This window comes from Heloderma suspectum, chromosome 2, assembly GCF_057233095.1.
Source record: "Heloderma suspectum isolate Gila_16-S chromosome 2, 16-S_ref, whole genome shotgun sequence".
In the NCBI taxonomy this organism is placed as follows: Eukaryota; Metazoa; Chordata; class Lepidosauria; order Squamata; family Helodermatidae; genus Heloderma; species Heloderma suspectum.
This window is the reverse complement of record NC_139459.1, coordinates 73,336,004-73,357,825: the sequence shown is the minus strand read 5'-3', so window position 1 is coordinate 73,357,825 and position 21,822 is coordinate 73,336,004. Positions and strand designations below refer to the sequence as shown.

General features: G+C 43.1%; 1 protein-coding gene across 5 annotated transcripts in view; it reads left to right on the top strand.

Annotated features, from left to right (window-relative positions):
• The window catches only part of MCC (MCC regulator of Wnt signaling pathway), a 320,734-nt gene that overhangs the window by 271,690 nt on the left and 27,222 nt on the right, over positions 1-21,822 (top strand). For all 5 annotated transcript variants that reach the window (XM_084833886.1, XM_084833884.1, XM_084833883.1 and 2 more), the window contains 6 exons: positions 3,678-3,824; positions 4,181-4,270; positions 7,377-7,525; positions 10,779-10,919; positions 12,776-12,876; positions 15,745-15,928. In XM_084833886.1, coding sequence (XP_084690012.1) covers positions 3,678-3,824; positions 4,181-4,270; positions 7,377-7,525; positions 10,779-10,919; positions 12,776-12,876; positions 15,745-15,928 — 812 coding nt within the window. The remainder of the gene's footprint in view (positions 1-3,677; positions 3,825-4,180; positions 4,271-7,376; positions 7,526-10,778; positions 10,920-12,775; positions 12,877-15,744; positions 15,929-21,822) is intronic.

Here is a 21,822-nt window from a genome sequence, read left to right as displayed (position 1 = left end):
AAAATACAGGGGGTTTTTTTTCAGAAAAAAATCACAGAAATTTTGGGGAAAATTGAAAAATAAGTAATACTTATTGTTTTAGCACTCTTGACAGATCTAAAGTCATTTTGTTGCTGTAGGACGGCCTTCCCCAACCTGGCGCCCTCCAGATATTTTGGACTTCAGCTCCTATCAGACTCAGGCAGGATGGCCAATGGTCAGGAATGCTGGACACTGTAGTCCAAAACATTTGTAGGGCACCAGGTTGAGGAAGGCTGCTTTAGCAACGTAAAACAGCCCTTATGTTCCTAAAGTTATTATGTATAACTTGCTTTACTCATAAAATTATCATTATATTTGAAAACTTCAAGAAGTGATCTCAGTAAATTTGTAATTCTTGTCTGGATAAATTATACTTTTAAAATTTAATATACCAAACATGATGAATTTTATGAGCAAGCCAAGTTATACATAACATATTTTAGGTTCCTAGTTTATGTCTGATCAGAGGGAACTTCAGCAAGTAGTCCCTGAAACATCTAAATCATCCCAGAAACCAGAGGAAACAGGAAGAACTAGAGGCAGAGGAAGACAAGTCCAGAAACACAGGACTCTGTAGAACAAAACCCAAACTGGCAAGATGCACATTTTCTTCCATATTATAATGATGACTCTATTCACATGTTGGGAAACTGAGCATGACTTGAAGCATCCCAAAATGTCTATTAGTAAAATATACATTAGATCAATAATTTTAATAAGAAATGGAAGAAATAACTATATTGAAAATCTTACAGTGAGGATTTAAAAACATCTCCCCCGCCCAGCTACATTATTTCCACACATTTTATATCTCTAGTCTTTCTATAAAAGTCTTCTTATTACATCGTTTTTAGAAATCATTGGGGTGGGGGGATTAAAGGCTTGGTGACAACATATAAACACCTTAACTTAAATCCTAAAAGTAAATATTTCATAATCTAAAGCTGTTCAATTTTTCCAATGTTTTTGGGGGAAACCAAAAATGGTCCTTGGGAAAAAATGGGGAAAATGTGTTGTTTTCCTATTTTTTTCTGTGCCTTCACATCTCTAATTTCTACACAAAGAGGTTTTCCTTTCCTGCCTTTCCATACTTCCCGCTACATAACCTCTAGGTGGCATTGTGGTACAGCAGAATAATATAATTACACTAGTCGGGACCTGTGCTTTGTTCCAGAATAAAAAAATTGCTGCATTTTCTCTCCAGAAAACCCAGCATAAGTGCTCTTAAAAAGCAGAAGCTAAACTAGAGGGTCACAATGCCCTCTAAAGCACCTGTAAACAACCATGCGTGAGGAATGACGTGCGTACTATAAAAGCCTTGTGTAGAAAACTGAAAGTCAGAGTTCCTTGTTACATTCTAACTGGGGGACTCTGGTTTAACCTCTGTTAACAAGCCAGGATCTTATGAGAGAAGGGAAGGAATGAGGAACTAACCCAGCACTCGTTTCTGGATTCATAAACCATGATTTATGAAGCCAAGAAAGATAATCTGTGCCAGTTCCTAGAGGGACATTTGGGGTGCCAATGTATCCTAGTAGTTGAGAACCCTGTGGCCTTTTACTGCAGTAGTTAGGTTTACTTGGTTCATCAGCTTTGTTGTCTAGGTTCAGTTAGCTTATGTCTGCATCGGATTTTTTCCAAAATTCTTTGCCTTTCAGGAACTTCTTGTCATGCGGTAGTTCATTTGTTTGGATATCTGTAGCCAGCCCCAGCCCAAGACATTTTGTCGCCTCAAGTTTGCTGCTGCCATCCCACTTTTTCTGGTGGCACCGGCAGGACCTCTGCCTCCCACCCTCCCTGCTTGGCCAGTGCCTTCTACCCTCCATGCTTGGCTGGCCAGCCAATCCAGCTGGCTGCTTGTGTGCGCCTGCCCAGCCACCGTTCCTACCTTGTTCCACAGCCATGAGGCACCTGGGAGAGGTCCTGAAAAATCACGAGAGGGTCGGGACCTCTCATGATAGTTTGGCTGATCTCTCCCAGGAGCCCTGTGGCTTGGGCACAAGACAGGCGCAACGGCCTGGTGGGCGTGGCAGCCGGACAGGTGTGTGTGTGAGAGTAGCCAGCTTGGTTGGCCGGTCGGCCAAGTAGGTTGGGTGGGTGGGAGGGAAGGAAGGAAGGAAGGACCTCTCGCTCACCCCCCCTCCCACCCAACCTCCTTGGCTGGCCAGCCAACCCAGCTGGCTGCTCCCGCGCACACACTCCTGGCCACCACAGGTTAGGTGGGATGCTGGGTGGGAGCGGCAGCTCAGCAGGTGGGTGGAGCAAGCAGGCAGCTGGCAACACAAACCCTTTGGAGGTGGCGCAATTTGCCGCTCTTCCCATTCTGCCACCTAAATGATTGTTTAGGTCAGATGGTCAGGAGCAGTGGAGGTGGGTGACTCCAATGTCAATGGGGTGGTATATCCACTCCAGGTTTCAGTCAAAGCCAGTCAGAACTCTAAAGGAGCTATCCAAGGTACAAAACAGTTTGGATAGCTCCTTTAGAGTTTGCCTGGGTCTGACTGAAACCCAGAGTGGATTCACCGCCCCACTGACATCAGAGCCACTAGCCTCCACTGGTCAGGATGTAATACATTCAGATGAATTTGAAGCTGCACAGTTCATTTGTAATTTCTCCTTGCATTAAAGGGAGGAGCAGAGTGGTGTACACGCACCAAAGAGTCTTACTGGATTGAGATCTGTATTTGAAGTGTAATGAGTGAACAGGCCCAAAGATTGATGTGGACACAACGGAGCCATTTGGAAACATAAAGTGAACTCCAGGCTAGAAGTCTGTCTTATGTGAACATTTTATTTGTTTTATTTCTTAACTGCAGTGTATCTTAACTGCAATCACAGTGAGGGTGATAGTGTTACCTTTGCTTGCATTTAGCATGTGCTTCTTGCTGACTAAAGTTGAATTCATAAATCAGTTTCTGGAAACCCTGGCCACAATCCAGAGGCACATTCATGTATACTGCTGGGTGTGACAGCCTCCACCACCAAGTTGCCATTGAAGGGTGTGTGTTGTGGCAGGGGTGGAGAGAGGGAGACAGAGAAATGGCTTGTGTTCTGGAAGGGCTCCTCAGCTGAAGTAGATCCATATAAAATCATTCTTCCACCCACATCTCTAGTGAATATATAAATATGGTGATATAGCTTGGGAAATATACCGTGCTAAATACAAGTGCTATTTTACTCATCTGATTTTAATAGTTTGGGGAGGCTGCAATTGTGGGATCCAGTATCATTATTCCTTCCCTTTCTTCCTCACGTATTTTGTCAGAGTTATGTATCCCACAAAGGCTTTGCTTGGTGCCACACAAGGACTGCAGGGATTCCATTCCTTGCCACTTTTCTCTTTCACGTACACTTTTTGTGTTTCTTCCAAAGTGCCAATTGAGTCTGGCCTCAATGTATGTTGTTCAAATGGATAGTCAGATTACTTTCAAGAATTATGTCTGTTAAGGTAAAACCAGGTAACACAAGGAGTTGCTCTGTAGCAGCCCAAGGATCAGTGGAAAGGCTTTGCGCTGGAACTTTAAAATACTGAGTTGTTTTTAAATCAATAACTGCAGGCAGAAGTTGGATGCTGTAGCCACTTCTTCACCAGACCAAGGGCAAAAGGAAAGCAAATGATTTTGTCTTAAGTGAAACAATATTGTCTGTTCTTTTAGGTTCGGGAACTACAGACACGTTTACAAAGTGTCCAGGCAACTGGCCCATCGAGCCCTGGTCGTCTCACTCCTGCAAACCGTCCCATTAACCCCAGCACTGGAGAGCTGAGCACAAGCAGCAGCAGTAACGACATTCCCATTGCCAAGGTGAGCCTTGTACATTTCTCCAGTGCCTCTCATTATCTGGAAGAAGCGGCCTTTGCTGTGCACAGCTACTGTACAGGCATACAATTAACAGGGAATCATCAGCCAGAGCGCCTGGGGAATTTTCAGGGATCCTAAGTGAGCCTGCAAAGTCGAGCTGCAGGAAGAGATAAAGTGCTAAGGATTTTAAGCCTCTCTTCATCACAATACACATGCCGGTTTATATTAATCAATTTAACATAGCATTTCTGAACACCGTGAATGTGTGAAAAGGGGGGAGTATTTTGCATAGGTGTGCAAAAGCTACACACGGTACCTGAATCGCTAATCTTTGTGATGGGATTTGCCTCCATTTCTAGATTGCTGAGCGAGTAAAACTCTCAAAGACAAGATCAGAATCTTCGACATCTGATCGCCCTGTCCTGGGATCAGAAATCAGCAGCATAGGGGTGAGTGTTAATAATCACAAAAGGTACATGTTTAGTAATGTGCTAGCTGTAGTCAAGCTTGTCTGAAATGTGCAGCAGCAAAAACTGCCTTCATCTTGAAGCAAACACAAATTCAACAGGTATACAATCCTTGGTTTTAAATTATGCAGATTTTATTTATTTACGTATTTATTTATTTATGTATGTATTTTAGTTGTAGCTGCCTTTGTACCAAAACCTGGCTCTCAGTACAGCTTACAGAAATGATTAAGTTAGATTTAAACAATTAAGGGAGCAATCCTATGGCCTCTAGACAGTGGCTAGACGGCCATAGGATATGGGGTTTCCCGGGAACCGACCTCAGAGCCCACACTCTGAGACGGCCATAGGATATGGGGTTTCCCGGGAACCGACCTCCCCCCACTTCCACGAACAGCCCTGTCCTTCGTGCTCACAAGAGGAGCGCAGAGCGGCCAGAAAGGGGCATGGCTGGGGGCGTTCTGGGGCAGGGAGAGCGTAGCTGCCTGTACGACACATCCTATGTGTCGTCCTATGTGTCCTATAGGACACATGTGTCCACGTCCTATGTGTCGTACAGCAGACTTCTTCCTCGCTCCATGCTCCACTCCATGCAGTCGGCTGTCTAGTCAAAAAAGCAGGGCAGGAGAAGCATGGAGGGAACGATCCCCTCCGTGCTTCTCCTGCCCTGCTTTGGATAGGCAGTCGCCTCCAAGTGTGGAGGCGACCGCCTATCTCAATAGGATTGCACCCTAAATTAAGAAAATGTGCATATATTTACTCTATATACTTTTACTTTCAAGAAGTATGTGAGCGGAACTCCTTCTCATCTTTCAGCATAAGGTTGCTCAGTTTTGTACAGATCATGTGCATACATGTAATATGCAAAACCACGTATTTGGTTTCTATGGCAAAGGTCCATAACCAGCTTTTCCAGTGTGTCGTTGAGTAAGCAAGCATATCAGCACTGCTGTTTTAAAATGTATAGTTCAGTCTATTAATTACAGTCCTATGGACAAGGGTAAAATCCTTGCTCACATAAGTAATTCTACCGACATCAGTAGGACACTAAGCAATAAGTGAGAATTAAGATGGTTTACACACATTAAGTTAGATGCTAGAGAATAAATTCTGATCTCTTCCATATTACTTCAGTGTAAATCTTTCATAACTAGATTATTGTTCCAACTTTTGTATTGGAATAAGTAACATCAGCGTCCCTAGACGTTGTCTTCAGTGTTTTCCTTTTTTGGAAATCACAGTGCTTTTTCCAAGCCTAGTGCTTGGAAAAAGTTGCCCTTCAAAAACTGCAGTGCTGCAAGGAACTGAGGGAGAAACAAGACTGTATCCCATAAAGCCTGAATTGATACCTGAAGCCTGATAATTTCCAGTGGCTACAACTGTGTTATGATATTGAATCAAACACTCTAAAAGGTTGGTTTTAAAGTAGAGATTCAGAAATTGTGCGTAATATGGTGGTTTTCTAAGACGGCTTTTCGGGACGGAGGTATCATACTACCACCAGGCTGAACAGCAGTAAGCCATATAATGGCAGAGAAAATGTCTAAAGTCAAAGTAAGCAGTTCACTGTGATCCAACATAAGTGTGGAGACAAATTAATTTCATCACAAAAATAATATATATCTCCCCTTCAAATTAGGAGAGAAGTAAGTGGTAGAGATGAGTTAAGTACAGAATTCTTAAGAGCTTTCATTTTCCTTGTACACACTCATGACTTCCATGTCAAAATTTAACTGAGCAGCTTGATGTTCCAGTTACTCTCCTCTTGCAAAAAGGAGATGCACCCCTTCGAAGTATCCGGTAGAATTATTATGAATATATTTCATTATAAAGACTAATGGAGCATGGGCCATAAGAAACTGGTGTCCCTTTTGCCTTTTTTTGGCTTCTTTTCTTGTAGTTAGGTGCTTACCTGGTGGCTCCTCTTCTCTGTTTGTCCATTGTAGAACTTACAGCCTGATTCTAAACCTGACCCAAAGCTATGTCTAAAGAAGATTCACGCTTGCAATCTAATGTTTGCATGGCACCCAGAGGTGCCCAGCTTGCCATCTCATAGCATGTTATGCGAGCCTAGTGGCAGAGATTGTTTGAGGGATAGACAACCCTCAAATAACCCTAAAACAAGCCATGGATTATTTGAGGGTTGTCCAGCCCTCAAACAACCCCTGCCACCTGGGTTTCCACAACATGAAAAGCCATGGCAAACCAGGCAACAGCCCCCGTGGGTAAATTAAGCCATGATGGGCTGTCATGTCATGCAAACCAGGTCAATATAAAGAAATTCCAGGGCAGTTCTTTCCCCTTCAGCTTACAGGGCTTGATCTTGCAGCAATGTTGCCTAACAATAGAAAAGGATTGAGCACCCTTACATGGGAAGGCTGCTTAAAATGCCAGGAATGGTTTCAGCCGGAATGGCCACCACTGGACTAGGGGAAGGAAGGCACAGCTCTGCTTATGCTATTTTCTTCCCCTCCCCCCACCTGCTTTTATTCCAAGGCTGTGCAAGTCCCTGCTGCCTCCCTCTACCTCCAGGTGATGGTGGTATTAGTTTTACAATTACTCATTGCTGATGATAAGGCTACCATGTACAGAACAATAACATTCACTGTTGTCTTTAAATGATGTTTACTCATATCTTTTCATGAGTACAGGGGTGGGGAACCTCTAGCCTCCCTGGCATTCCAGTCCAGGCTCCTGGGGTACCCCAGATGGCTGCACCCCCTTCCTTTGATCCGACCCCCTTTTCCAGTCATTTGGTGGTTTCATGGCTTTTGTGACACTTTCCCCCCATTCTAAAAGATTGAAATGTCTCTCCTAAGGCTTCGTTACTGGCAGGAAGAGCTTTTAAGCTACAATATGCTGGTATTTGGGGCCGCACACCTTTGCCGTTGCCCCTTTGCCTTTGGCCCCACCCACCACCGTAAAGCAGCCCCTGAGAGCTTCTCTGAAATTGAATTTGGCCCTCAGGCTGAAAGAGGTTCCACAGCCCTGCATTAACACCACAGCACACAAACCTGGTTCAATTTACAGAGGGACAGAAATGTATGGGGCATGCATTCATAATGGGCTTCTAAATGCTTCATTGCAGGTGTCCAGTAGTGTAGCAGAACACCTAGCCCACTCTCTTCAAGACTGTTCTAACATCCAAGAGATCTTCCAGACACTCTACTCACATGGGTCTGCTATCTCTGAAAGCAAAATCCGAGAATTTGAAGTGGAAACTGAGCGGTTGAACAGGTAAGATGGGAACTTTAGAGTGGATTTCCCCTTTTAATTTTATTTCAGAACTGGGAAGATGGCTTGGGACCTAAAGGATTTCCTCCTCCCATATGTACCTACCTGCATCTTAAGGTCATTAACTGAGGTTCTTCTCCAAGCGCCCCCTCAGTCTTAATTTCAGAGGGTGCCTACACAAGTGAGGGCCTTCCTCACTGCGGTCAGCCTGTTATCAAGGGCTGCCACCTACACTGACATCTTTTTAGATTCGTTCATATTAGTGTTTTAGCTTTATATGAGCACTCTCATGCTTGTTGTGTTGTACGTATTGATGAGTTTAATTGTGCTTCTTTTTATATGTTGGTTTTACTGGGGGCGGGTGTAAAACACGCTCAGTTTTATGACTTAATTTTTAAGTCTTAATTTTTTACTTATTATTCATTCAGAGAAAACTTTTAAAAACATAAGAAGAGCCCTGCTGGATCAGACCAAGAGTCCATCTAGTCCAGCATTCTGTTCACACAGTGGCCAACCAGCTGTCGACCAGGAAACCACAAGCAGGACAGGAGTGCAACAGTGTCTCATAAATATAAGCAATAGCTAAATAACTGGTTCATGGCCTTGCCTGTATTGGAAAGCCAGCACTGGGTGTGAATAAAGCAGTGAATTAAGATTTTTTTGCCAGGGCAATCACTTTAGCAGCCTCCCCCAATATGGTGGCCACCAGATATGTTGAACTACATCTCCCATCATTCCCAGCCAGCATGGCCAATGAGCATGATGGCTGGGGACTGATGGAAGTTGTAGTCCAATCCATCTGGAGGGCACCAGGTTGGGAAAGGATGACATTCAGCAACACTTTGAAACTGGTTTTCAGTGCAAAAATCCTTTGTGTTGTGTATGTTACTTATTCATAGGAAACATTTTGCATATGTATGCAGGCATAGCACTGACTTGCAGGGGAAAATTCCATATCTGAAAAATATCATGAGAATCAGCTCCTACTTCCAGTTGATGAACTTAACTTGTTATCTCCGTCATTTTGATTTGTGTGAATTACGCTTATGCCAGCTGCATATAAATGTGGGGAAATATGGTGATGAAAAGGATAGCTTAATCTGAATTAATAGCTTTCTTGCAACAAGATAATTTAGTCATCAGCATTGGGCCATAAAGTGATATGTTAGGATTTGCATATTATTCTGCAGGTCCTTGCAACAGCTGGTGTTGTCTCCTGAGGAACCTGAAAGACAATTTTCAAAGTTGATTTGTATAGATCAGTATGATAATTTTAGCAGAGATGAGTAGGTGCTGCCAGAGATGCTGTTGACACCAGACCATCGGGTGGACGTTCAGGGCCACATAGCCTGGTGGTAGCCCAGAGGGCCTCCAGACAATGTCAGAGAGGTGGCAGCTCTGTGGCAGTACCTGCGGCAGAAAGACACTAGGTAGCAAAGCTCTTTGCTGGCAGCCAAAGCTGCAGCTGAGTGCTATTTTGATTTAACATTGTTTCCCCCCAGTCTAGCAAAAGCAGCAGAGATCTCAGCCAGTTAGACGCCACCTTTGGGGTCGTATGGCCAGTGTGGGGAGCAGTGTAAGAGGAGACTGAGCCCCTTGCTGCTCCAGTGTCCCCATTGCCACAAAAGAGAATATCTGATTGGCTGAGGTCACTGCCACTCTCACTAGACTGGAGAAAATTATTTCAATTAAAATGGTGCTGGTAGCCCGGCACTTTGCTTCTCTGTGCATGCCAGCAGGCAGCAGCCCAGCCAGCCAGGAAGGAGAACACTACTGCCACTGGCCAGAGGTTGAAAAGGCAGGCAGGGAGTGAGAAGAGCGAACTTGTCATCCAAAAACTGGCGGTGGTGGTGGGGAATCAAAGTACAATATGGGATGGCTAGTGTAGAGAGTGGTGGAAGGTGTTTTGCCTGGGGCCTCTTCAGATCTGGCAGTGCCTCTGCGTGCTACTCCCATCTTTGTACTTCGAAACATAGGAAGCTGTCTGATACGCTGTCAGACCGTTGGTTCATCTAGCCCAGTGTTGGTGACACTGGCAGCAACTCTCCAGGGTTTCAAGCAGGAGTTTTTCCAGCCCTACCTGGAGATGCCAGGGATTGGACCTTGCAAAGCATGTGTTCTGCATTGAGACCCTACTTCTTCTGTGTTGACAATCAAAGCAACACATTGTACATAAGCATGGAGAAACAATGCCCCAAATGGATAATTTCCTCTCCCACCTTGCCACCAACACATGCAGTGTATTGAAATTAAATAATATTTTGAGATTTGACAGAATTCTGTGACTATGTATTCCAATATAGAAATTCTCAGATGAAAATTTGGATGCCAGGCTAGATGACTTACCTGCCTTTGGAATATAGAAAGGGGAGGAGACTCCAGAGCAGTCTTCCCTAACTTGGTGCCCTCCTGATGTTTTGGACTGCAACTGCCATCAACCCCAGCAGCATGGCGAATGATCAGGAACTCTGGGATTTATAGTCCAAAACATTTGGAGGGCATCAGGTTGGGGAAGGCTGCTGTGGAGGATTCTGGAGCAGCAGGCAACAGGAACATTGGCCCTGTTCAGACCATAAGCCATGGATATCAAACCACATTTTGATTCTGGTTTACTTGAACTAACTTTAGTTAAAACAAACCTCTCCCGCCAGAGGTTTACTTTAAACAAGCTGTGGAACTCATCCTGAATGATCAAACCATAATTTAAGATTTGCACAGGGCCTATGTGCAAATTTACAGGTTGGTTTAAAAATAAATAAATAACACGATGACCTCTAGGAAGCCCCACAGATAGCTTTCATGTATGCAGTACAGCTTTTTACTTTTTCCCCCTTGCAGCATCCTCTTTCTTGCCTCTTGAAAAGCTCTTTTTGCAACTTCCCCAATTCTAAAACTCAGAACAATTTCAAAGGCAGTTTTGAGATGCAGCAACGGGAAGCTGCTGGGGATGTGTGTGGGAAGATGTACCAGCTGATGCACACACCTGAAAGGAATCTTGGGATCTCAGCCTACATCCTGAAGAACTTCACCTCCTACCCAAAAGGTTGGGTTAAATGTGTACTTGTATTTTGACATGATGTACTCTTTGGGCCAAATAATTCAAACTAGTTTGAACAGAAAAGGGAGATGTAAGAAAAATCACACTTCCCATGCAAGCTGTATATGCAAGCAACAGCACCACTTGGAGAATGTTCAAGGCAGTTAAGACTGCAGCAGGCACTCTATGAAAGCCTAAAGGTGGTTTTCTTCCCTACAGCCGCATTGAGCACTTGAAATCTCAGAATGATTTATTGACAATAACTCTGGAGGAGTGCAAGAGCAATGCTGAGAGAATGAGCATGTTGGTTGGAAAATATGAATCCAATGCCACAGCCCTCAGGCTCGCCTTGCAGTACAGGTATGTTGATGGAAAATGCAAGAGACAAAAGAAATGAGGTGGTACATGTTCTTATATTGGACATTCTGCTGTAAGAACAGCAATGTTTTGAATGGCACCAAATGTATTGCTTTTTTCTCTTTGTTTGGCTTACTTCTGTTGCCTTGTATCATTAGTGTTAGTACCGTTTATTCAACAAGTAGGTTTACAGAGGTACTTGAGTAGAAAGGCAACTTTCGAATCAAACTCTTTGGTGGGGACTGTGACCAGTGCACTGGAGAAAGTGAAGAATGATAATTTTACATCAAACTACAATAAATAACCAGCCATCATGCATCCAGTTTATAAGTTTATATAAAAAAGGAAAAAATACAGATTTTAAAATGTGAAATGTTTCAGCATAAAACGCCAGCTTCAGTCACAAATGAGACTGAGTATGCCGCTGGTGTTATATGACGAAATATTTCATATGTTAAAATCTGTTTATTTCTAAGTTTTCCCCTTTTTTATAAACTTATAAACTGGATGTGCAATTGCTGGTGATTCATTGTGGTTTGGAGTAATGTGTCATGCGCATCACATCGCCTCTGTATCAGTTTATTTGCAGTTTGTATCAATATTATCAGTGCTAGAGATGGAGAAGTTGGGATATGCAGGCCTTTAATATTATTTCAGTTCACAACTGCGGGTGAGGGATGATACAGGTTGTAGGCCAAAACATCTGGAGGTCCAGATGTGCTAAGCTTTCCTTAGCATCTTCTACGCTAAGGAAAGCAAAATGTTGTCACTATTAAGAGTGCCTTCGGGAAAGTTCTTTCCCATCCCTTCTAGGCGTTAGACCCTGAGTATGATGCAAAACTCAGTGAATGGAAGACTTTAATTCAATATCTTCTGTCCCTCGAATGCATATTCATCTGAACCAGTATCCCATTGTCTGCTATGGCAATATCTGATGTTCCAAAGGAAATGGAGAGGGACTTCATATTTTGCAGGAAAAGAAAAATGTTTCTGACTCAGGTGCTCCATTCTGAAGTATCCAATTCTGCACTGAATGTGGACTGCCAGGAACATTGTAGAGAGAAGTTCCAGAGGAATAGCCGTGCTTGACTGACTTCCTGTTACGAACATTTTTTCAGAATGTCATGCTTCTCATAGTTCAAAACTTACCCTAATTCTACAGCCTATTATTATTACTACTACTACTATTATTATTATTATTATTATTATTATTATTATTAAAATATCCCACCTTTTTTCCTCTTGCAAGGAACCTATGCAGCTTACACAGTCCTCTCCATTTTATCCTCACAACAACCCTGTGAGATAGGTCAGGCTGAGAGTTAGTGACTGGCCCAAAGTCACCCACTAAGCTTCATGGCCAAGGGGTGGTGGGTAGAACCTGGATCTTCCAGGTCCCAGTCCAACACTCTAACCACTATACCACGCTATCTCTTATTGTAGTCATGCCGTTCTTTCTATCTTACATTAATTAATTAATCTGTTATATTTATGTTCCACCTTGTCCTCTAAGGAGCCCAAGGCAGCTGACATGGTCCTCCTCTCCTCCGTTTTATCCTCACAACAATGCTGTGAGGTGGGTCAGACTGAAAGTCAGTGACCGGCCCAAAGTCACCCAGTGAGCTTCATGGTCGGTTGGGGACTTGAACCCATCCAACACTCTAACCACTGCACCACACTGGCTTTCATTACCATTAACAACTCAAACTGTTAATGAAAGATGTTAGGGACTGGCTATGGTCACCATGCCTAGACTGCAGTTATGTATGTCGCTTATCTTTTGTGCTGTCTTCACCTATATTGATTTATTTTCCTGTGAGATGCATGTACTGACTGGATTCTCTCCCCCCCCCCCCAAGTGAACAATGCATTGAAGCCTATGAGCTGCTGTTAGCATTGGCAGAAAGTGAACAGTCTCTCATTCTGGGGCAATTCAGAGCTGCTGGTGTCGGATCTGTTGGTAAGAGCACAATACATCAATTTATCTCTAAATCCCATTCTGTACTTCACTTGCCATCCATCACCCTCAAAGGGCAGGTTGCAGCAGTGAATCATCTCATGACAGCTCAGGCAACTCCCCCACTAGCCAAGTAGGTTTTCTTTCAGTCACAGCAGCCACATAGAATTTTGACAAATGGATTTTGAGCTGGAACCCAAACAGAAAAGTAAGTCAGAATACCCATAGGCTGCAGTACAGGAAATTTACTTCAACAATAATGATATATTGAAGGTAGAGGTTTAAGTTCTTGATTCCAAACTCACAAACAGGCATATCAAAGCTTGAGTGAAGCAGGCCACATAACTGGTATGTGCAAATCCTGAAGAAATAAACACTATTTGATTTTCATATTACCTTTGCCTCCCCATCCATTAAAAATGCATAATTCAAAATCGTATTGAAATCAACTGCATGATTTTCAGTGGCTTTAACAGAAGATCAACTGGCACTTGTGTGCAAGAGAATAAATTAGTTGTAAAGCTTAAGACAGTCAAACACACCTTGCTACTCTTTTCAGCATCTGTCAGTTTTGGGGGGAGACATTTCTGCACTTGTGTGTCTTGTGTTTGTCAAAGGGTTGGTTTTGCACAGCCTTGCCTCTTAGTCCTGCGTGTCTCAGTCTCGGAAACTTGAGGGAAGTTTGCTTTCATGTACACAGGAAAAAGCAAAAGAGCTCATCCAAAATGTACAAGGTGCTGTTATGTTATCCTATGAATTCTCACTTTTATATATGTCAGCATTTTGGTCTAGTTTTAGTGCCATGATCCATTGCTTTGGGGAACAGCATTCTCTAATTAGGAAAATGAGCCAGTCTCTAGATATTCCGATATATCATGAGGGAAAATTACACCAAGAAGATATTTTTGTTGTCAATGAGAAAAAAATGTGTGATTTCACCATGAAAGTGCATCTGTTTGTTTTACAGTGGCCCTTTTCAATTCACTGGACAATGTGATGTTTATAGGGTGACATCCACTGTCACGCTGGCAGAAAGAAGTTTCTGGAAGTGAACATCCCCACCCCCTCCTTCCTTCAGCAGCTTCCAGACTTCCCACACCCACCATAAAAGCTACACATAGGGTTGGGAGAGTCTCCGGAATGATACAGCCCCCCCACGCGCACACACGCACACAGAGTCCTGCTTGCAGAAGATGTTTCTGACTGCTTTGGGGGGACCCCTATTCACCCTGTACCACAGCCCATCCCAATTCAGGAGGGTCCTCTGACTCTCTGTTTGGCATTTTGGGGGTGGGGGAGCTCTTGAAGCTGCTGGAGGAAGGGGGAGGATGAAGAAGTTTGTTTCCAGGAACACCCTTCTGTCACCACAACAAAATCTTGGGTTGTCGGAGACGGAGAACCCTTCAGGGATAGAAAAATATAGTTTTCCAGGCTGTACTGTAACTTAGAAACAGCTTGTCTTAAAATATAATTTATAGCACCAGTTTGTCAAGAGCCACTGAAATATAATGTGAAAGCTTTTAAGGATCAAATGACCAGCTGGCTCTAGATTTACAAGATGGATGGGTTTCAGGCCCTTGTTTCAGCAAACTAGAGTCAGCAGACTAGGCATGCTTTTATTTTACATATTTATTTATGGAATTTGAAAACAGTGTTGCTACTTTAAAAACAAAACAAAAACAAAGTGGTATAGATAAAAAGTTATCAACAGAAGTAAAAAACAGTTTTGAAATAGTTAAAAGATATAAACAGCAATAAAATATCAGAGTAATCATCAACCTAATAAAAAACAAGAGGAGTTTTGACACTGACTCACTGGAAAGATGTGACCAAACAAGAAAGTCATGCACACAAAATCGAAGCAGGTATGCCTGGGAATATAGTTCTTGATTTCTTCAGCCTGTAATGGCATAGGTTTGCAGAAGGAAAGGTGTGTTATGCCTTTTGTTTTAGTAATATGCATATGCATTTCATGTGGAAATGCATAGCAGGTATTTGTTTTCTCTGTACCCAGGATACACAAGAAAGGTGTAATTCACATTTATACAGGTGAAAAAAATACAATGTTTTACTATGTATTTTCCTCACGCTCTGAAATGGAGACTTGCCAGTATTTTTGCCACAAACTTTGCCATACAGGAAGCTACCACTTAGTTGTAAAACATCACTTCATTATGAAATGTGTTGTGTTTATTTTTAATTTTATAATGTACCAGTGACAACTCTGCCCAAGGCAGCATATGTGCTAGCACGCGCATGCACACACACACATACACACCAAATAAAATACAGTAAAATAAAAATGATTAAGCAGAGCAGTTCTCAACAGCAGAACATAAAGTGTTGGTGATTTGAGCCACTGAAACAATTTGTGTGGATGAATAAGGTTTAAAGGACCAACTAACCTTGCTGTGCTTCAAGTGATATGTGGAGAGTACTATATTACAAAATAGACTCTACAGTAGGAGATCTAACATATGGCCAGGATATAGTCCTTAGGTATGTACATGCAATTCCATGTGCCTGCTATGGAGCCTTGTTTATTTCTTCAGACCCCATTTGCTTGTTCTGCATTTGGAAATTACTCCCACATTTTCCCCAATCTTTTGAGAGTAAGTTGTCAAACAATGGAAGGTACTGTTTTGTGAAGGGGGTACAGAAAAATGGGAAGCCATGCTTTGCATGGGGAGTTTACTTTTGGATCGTGGCCTATTTAATCTATATATAATCCTAACATATTTTAGCAGACTACTGAGGAGGTGCTAATGTCCTAGTGGGAGCACAGGTATCAGCCTAAAAGCCCATCAACTCATAGTATTGTTTATTATCCCCTCCAGTACTACATAGCTCTGATCATTTGCTTGTAAACAGGGGACCAAACAGGTGATGAAAACGTCACGCAGATGCTTAAAAGAGCCCACGACTGCAGGAAGACAGCAGAGAATGCAGCCAAAGCTTTGCTGATGAAATTGGATGGTAGCTGTGGAGGAGCCTATGCGGTCACTGGCTGTAGTGTGCAGCCCTGGGAGAGCCTGTCATCCAACAGTCACACCAGGTAACTATGGCTCATTATGTCTGTTAATCCCCAGGCCTTTGGTTTTAGAATGAAATAGATTATGCTGCTTTCCATTTATTTTATCTATCTGATCCATCCCCAAATCACCCTGCTGGGTTGTATTGGTATTACGAATGACTTCAGTGCCTCAGTGACTGGATTCTGTTCAGAGTTTCGACAGGCTCCATACAAAAAAGAGTTTTGTGTAGATTTGTTGCATGTGGCTGACTGATCGATTTCACAAAGACCAAACCCCATGTAATCTGTTTTACTTCAATGATTTCTCTGTCCTTTCTTTGTTTTTCCAACTCATTCTTCTCACTGAAGCTTAAGGCATACGGGTCTTGTTCGCCAGTGTTCTATGAAAGCTCCACAGATTCCCAAAGGATTAGAAACTGTGGAAGTTTTCTCTAAAGTTGTGTGCTAATTGCATAAACATAGCCATTTGATGTTGAAGGAAAGATGCAAAAAAACCAGTTTTTTTCTATCAGTGTTGATGTGTGTGTTTTTAAAGTAAAGCACAACCAAATCTGTTCTTGCAACAGTAGATGAGGAAGCATTTGGAGGGTCAGACTCAAATTAGATATTTCATATATTGAACTTATCCTTAGAACTACTTAGGGTGCAATCCTATGCATGTGTAGGCATAAAAAAGTTCTACAGCTTCCAGCATTCCCCAGCCAGCCAATTTTCTGTCTAAACATATATAAGGTTAGGCACTGAACCTTAATGCTGATATTTTCATCCAAATATACTCACTCATCAGCGATGAATTTGGTCTCTCTAAAAGTGAGTACCAGAACTCACTTTTGACTTGCTTAGAACTGCAATTTATGACATTATGTACTTGCTTAAGCCTGTGCATTTGGAATATTTATTACTGTATTGTTGCTTGGTGAGCCTGTATAAATAATAGAATTTCATTTAAATGACACCTTTCTTTGGCAGTCCAGGCATTGTCCGCAGGGTTCCTAGGTTGTCTCCCATCCAGGCACTGACAAGACTCAGAACTGCTCAGCTTTAGCAAGGGACTACATCATGTGCTCTTGAACCATGCTAGGACTGAAAGATCAATACTTGGTGACTGAAAATACTCACCACTGAACAGTACAACACGGCAGAGCCATTTAGACTCCTTAACTCTGTCTGCCAAACTGTATTCAGATAGTGTAACTCAAAATGGTGGATAGAACTCCTTTTGCAAACTTTATGAAAGAAGCGGAGGGGAAAAGAGCCTTTCTCCTTGACAAGGACTTTTCATGTCAAAGTGAATAATTTCCTCTGCTGTTTGAAGCCCCTCAAAATGGGAGTTTGTAATGGAAGTGTTGACCCAGACTTAACTTCAGCATCAGGAATGAGTTGCTGAATGTCAAATTGCAGAACATATTACTGGGAACAAATGCACAGGCAGGCACTGGTGGCAAGGGGTTAAAGACGGTAAAAGGGAGCAACTGCAACGAAATGAAAAAAGCAGCACAGAGGCTGCTGTTACTAGTGAAGTGAATAAAAATAATAGCTAGCATTTCAATTTGTTGGGCTGGCAGCATCCCAGCAAGACTGTCCATTCCTCTGTGAAAATAGAAATAGATTTGTGGTGTATTAAGAAGATATAATTGCTTTAATGGAGAATGCCTAGCCATGGAGCATGTACACAGAAGGCGCAATTGATTGGATTTAGAGAAAGAAAAGAGGGATTGATTCCATGTGTTGAGGAGCTGCTGTTTGATATGTAAAAACAACCACATACTTTGTGGTACCCCAAAGACAAACAGACTTATTATAGCATCAGCTTTTGTAGACTAGAGTCCACTTGGTCAGATGCATGAAGTGGACTCTAACCTATAAAAACCCATGCTAAGTCTGTTAATCATTAAGGTACAACAAGACACTTGGTTGGTTTTGTTGCAATAAATTAACACCACCACCCCTCTGGAAATTCCTTGATATAAATCCAGCAGTAATGTCAACCATGTATTTAGATGCAGAAAGAAAATGCTATCCCATTACATAGTAGATCAGGGGTGCACAACTTGTGGCTCTCCAGATGTTTGGGGAGTTGTGGGCCAAAACATCTGGAGTGCCACAAATTGCACCTATATTTTAATAACATCTTATGGCATGCAAGTAGAGTGTGAACTGGTATGCAGTTCTGCTGAAACTCACATCCAGCCCCCAGGAGCTGTGTGTGCTTGAAGCCTGCTCCTTGTGGCACCGTGACCATAAGAGAAGCTGTCTGTTCAGCTAGTCTTGGCATAGCCTTGGGAGACCTTCCACCCCTCCCAGCAAGGTGTTCATTAGCCCATGCTGTGGGTTGCCCAAGTCTGGAAGTAATTCCTGCTGGAACGGAGAGGGAAGCCCTTACTGTGTGGGGCTGTGCCAGCATTTACTGAGGATTGTAGACTCACTAGATGGCATCTTGGGTGACTAGGAAGAAGCTTGAGAGAACTAGGTACATCCGCAAGGTGGAGCTCCTCAGGCAGCCTTCCCCAACATGGTGCCCTCTGGGTCTGTTATATTACAACTCCCATCATCCCCACCCAGAATGGCCACTGGACATGCTGCCTGGGAATTAAGGGAGTTTTAGCTCAACACATCTGGAGGGCACTGGGTTGAGGAAGGCTGACCTGAGTCCTTCTGCAACTGTGCACTGGTTGTTAGATTCTGTGTAGCCGCTGTGTACCAGTCTACTCACCACTTACATGCCCTGCAGTGCAGCCTCATCCATCCGTGACCTCGTGTAAGAGCTGCAATGATTCCTTTCTAGCCACGCGTACCCACAGGGGATGCTCCCACCAACCACAACAGGTGTAAGGGAACGGTGCCTGCTTTTCCTGGGCCCTGTTCATTAAGGACACGATCAAGCCACATCTGAACTTACTCATTAGCAACATTTACCAGTCTGGCCTATTTGGTAAACTTTAGACAGATAGTTAAAACAAAGGATTATCCTTGATTACACTGAGCAGTTGTTGATGTATCCATTTCATGAATCATACTTCTGCATGGGGTTCAGGGTGGAAGGAGATTATATGAGCTGAATATTGCTATTTTTGTCTATCATGTTTTGCTGCAGTTGAACCCAGTGTAGCAGAAAAGATTGCTCTTGACATAGGCTTTTCAAATAAGGATAAATTCAGCCCTTTTTGTCCCCTTACATAGGGCTGCTGTATAGATTTAGAGAAGCCTGTTATTCTTGTTTAACAAAGGCATGACACTATCTTCTGGAATATTGAAGTGGGCTAAAGTGGGATTTGTAGTTCAACACATCTGGACAGCACTAGGTAGGGAAGGCTGGTCTAAAGGAGGTTAACTTTAACAAATATCAGAATATTAGCTGTATTGAGTTACCTTAATTGTTGGAATCAGTCAAGTAGGGAGCAATCCTATGGCCCCTCGACAGAGTCGGGTGGGGGGCATAGGATATTTCAGATTCCTGGATCCGAGGTTGGAGACAGCGCTCTGCAGCCAGCTCACAAAAGCAACCTTGGAGAGGAGGGAAAGGGGGTATGCCGGTGGGCAAGGAGGGGAGAGGACTGGAGATGCTGGCTTATGAGGTATCCTCAGGCCACCCTGGCATCCTTCCCTTCCCTCCAACACACCCCAGTTAGATGGGTGAAGAAGCCTGTCTAGCCAAAATACAAAGCAGGAGGAGTGCGGAGGCAAAGATCGCCTCCAATGCTCCTCCCACCCTGCTTTGGATGGCCATAAGCCTCTGAGTTGAGAGGCTTACAGCCATCCCGATTGGATTGCACCCTTAAGCAATCAGTGGGATTCAAAGTAGGACAGAAATTTTTCCTCAGCTAATGAGTTAGATGGAAATAAAACCTTGCATTAGCTGACAGACCATGAGCACAAAAGATGCAGAAATTGTGCCACCTAGACAAGATTTATGAAGTATTAAAGTCTGCTATATTTATGAATTCTTAATAGAAGGAAAACATGTACATGATTAGCCAATAAATCCTTTATACTATGCCATTCAGTATAATTTTAGAGGGGGAGTTCAAGTATTTGAAAGGGCATGTCAGATGTAGCAAAGTCGAGGTCAGCACAAGGGCATCCCACTGTGGGAAGCACAGCTGTGTTCAATAGGGATGGGAGAACCAGCGATTTTTGAGCTCACCTAAATTCTTCAAAAATCACCTCAAAGCTCATTCCCATTTTAGTGTTCAACCTGTTTTTTGACTTGTTCAAATGAGAAAAGTGTGCATTTCTGTGCATGTATTTCAAAAGTGTGCATTTTCCACTGATTCCCTAAAGTATGCAAATGGTTTTTTCGTTTTTTGGAAAATGTGCATTTCAAACTATGTTTAAAAAAATTTATTTTTTGAATATGATTGCAAATTTGGGAATTTCCCAACATTGCTCGAAAAAAAGTGCTCCTCTTCAAGATTGTGAGTGAGACACATTCATGTGATTTGTGAACAGAAACAAAATTCTTGTACATCCGTGTAAGAACCCGCATTTGGTTGTAGGAGATACATTTTCTGATATAATAGCACAGTGATGCGTCACAGACTTGTCTTCAGCTACGGGGCACTGCACTGTCTTTGCTGCCCAGGGCGGGGAGCAGGCTGCCACAGCCAACAGCGGCCTAACCGGCCAGGCATTGGTTGGCCACAAGAAGGACCAAACTCAGAAGAGCAGCCTGGGAGGTCTGAGGGCAGCAACAGGAAGGTTTCTCTTTGCTTAAGGGACCCCTTGGCCTGGATAGAAAAGGCCAGAGAGGTCCAAAGGAGCAAAAATAGAACCTGATGGTCCACACTTTCTAACACAAGCTAAGCCGATGGAGGTTACTGGGAAATGTGTTTGTAGCCATCTTATTAATGTAAAACAACAACAACAAGACATCAGATTAAAAGCTCTGGTCTGTGGTCTGTTCTGATAAACCCTTCATTGTAGAGCTGTTCCCGTATGAGGGAAACGATAGCTGTCTAATTCACATGTTTCTAGTATCTAGTGCATTTGACTTGCATTACAGTGCCTTGCATAGCTTTCAGCTGAAGCTAGTAGCCTCTAATACAAGGGACAGGAAGGTATCACAGCCGTTTTTGTGTGGCATAGCTATTTCCTGTGGAGAGACTGGAGATGAGGCACCGGCAGGTAGGGACTGAATTTGGCTGCCTCCCCCCTCCCCCCGGTGGCACCTGGTGTGGCTAAAAGCCAGCAGCGGGATGCTTAAACTTCATCCTGCTTGGTACAGAGGTAAGAACATAAAACTATAAGATTGGGCCAAAAGAGAATGAGGGCTAAGTTTGCAGTTGTCATGGGTTTGTATGTACAATGTAGGATAGTTGAATTAGGTTCAGGTGTTAGTTCAGTCTTCTCTCCAGAATTGTCACTCCTTGTTTACATTGGCAGGTGGTCCTGTGTATTTTAGCAGCATATCCTTGTCTATTGTCTCCGGTCGTTTCCCACACACTAACCCAGTTTGCATGTAACAGTGGCAAATCTTGGGTTAATTAATTCACAATTTCCCTGGGTTGCATGGTGCCGCCATTCTGAATATGGGCCAATCAGAGATTATTCGTTGATGTGCAAACCCAGACACTGTGGGTTAATTGTGGGTTAAACAATCCACAGTTAACCTAAGAACTAATCATAGGGTGGGTTCAGACAGCAAGATAACCCACGCTTAAGGGTTAAGTAGGGTTGAGTGTGGGTTGTCATTGAACTGTAGGTTGTTGTTGAAACATGGGTTATCATGTTGTCTGAACCCAGCTGCGCTAACAACCCACAGTTCACGACCCAACAACAAACCATAGGTTCTCTTCATTGGCTGTTCATGGTTACCAAACTATGGTTTGTTAGTGCAGCTGGGTTCAGACAACATGATAACCCATGTTTCAACAACAACCCCCGTTTCAACAACAACCGACACTCAACCCATATTC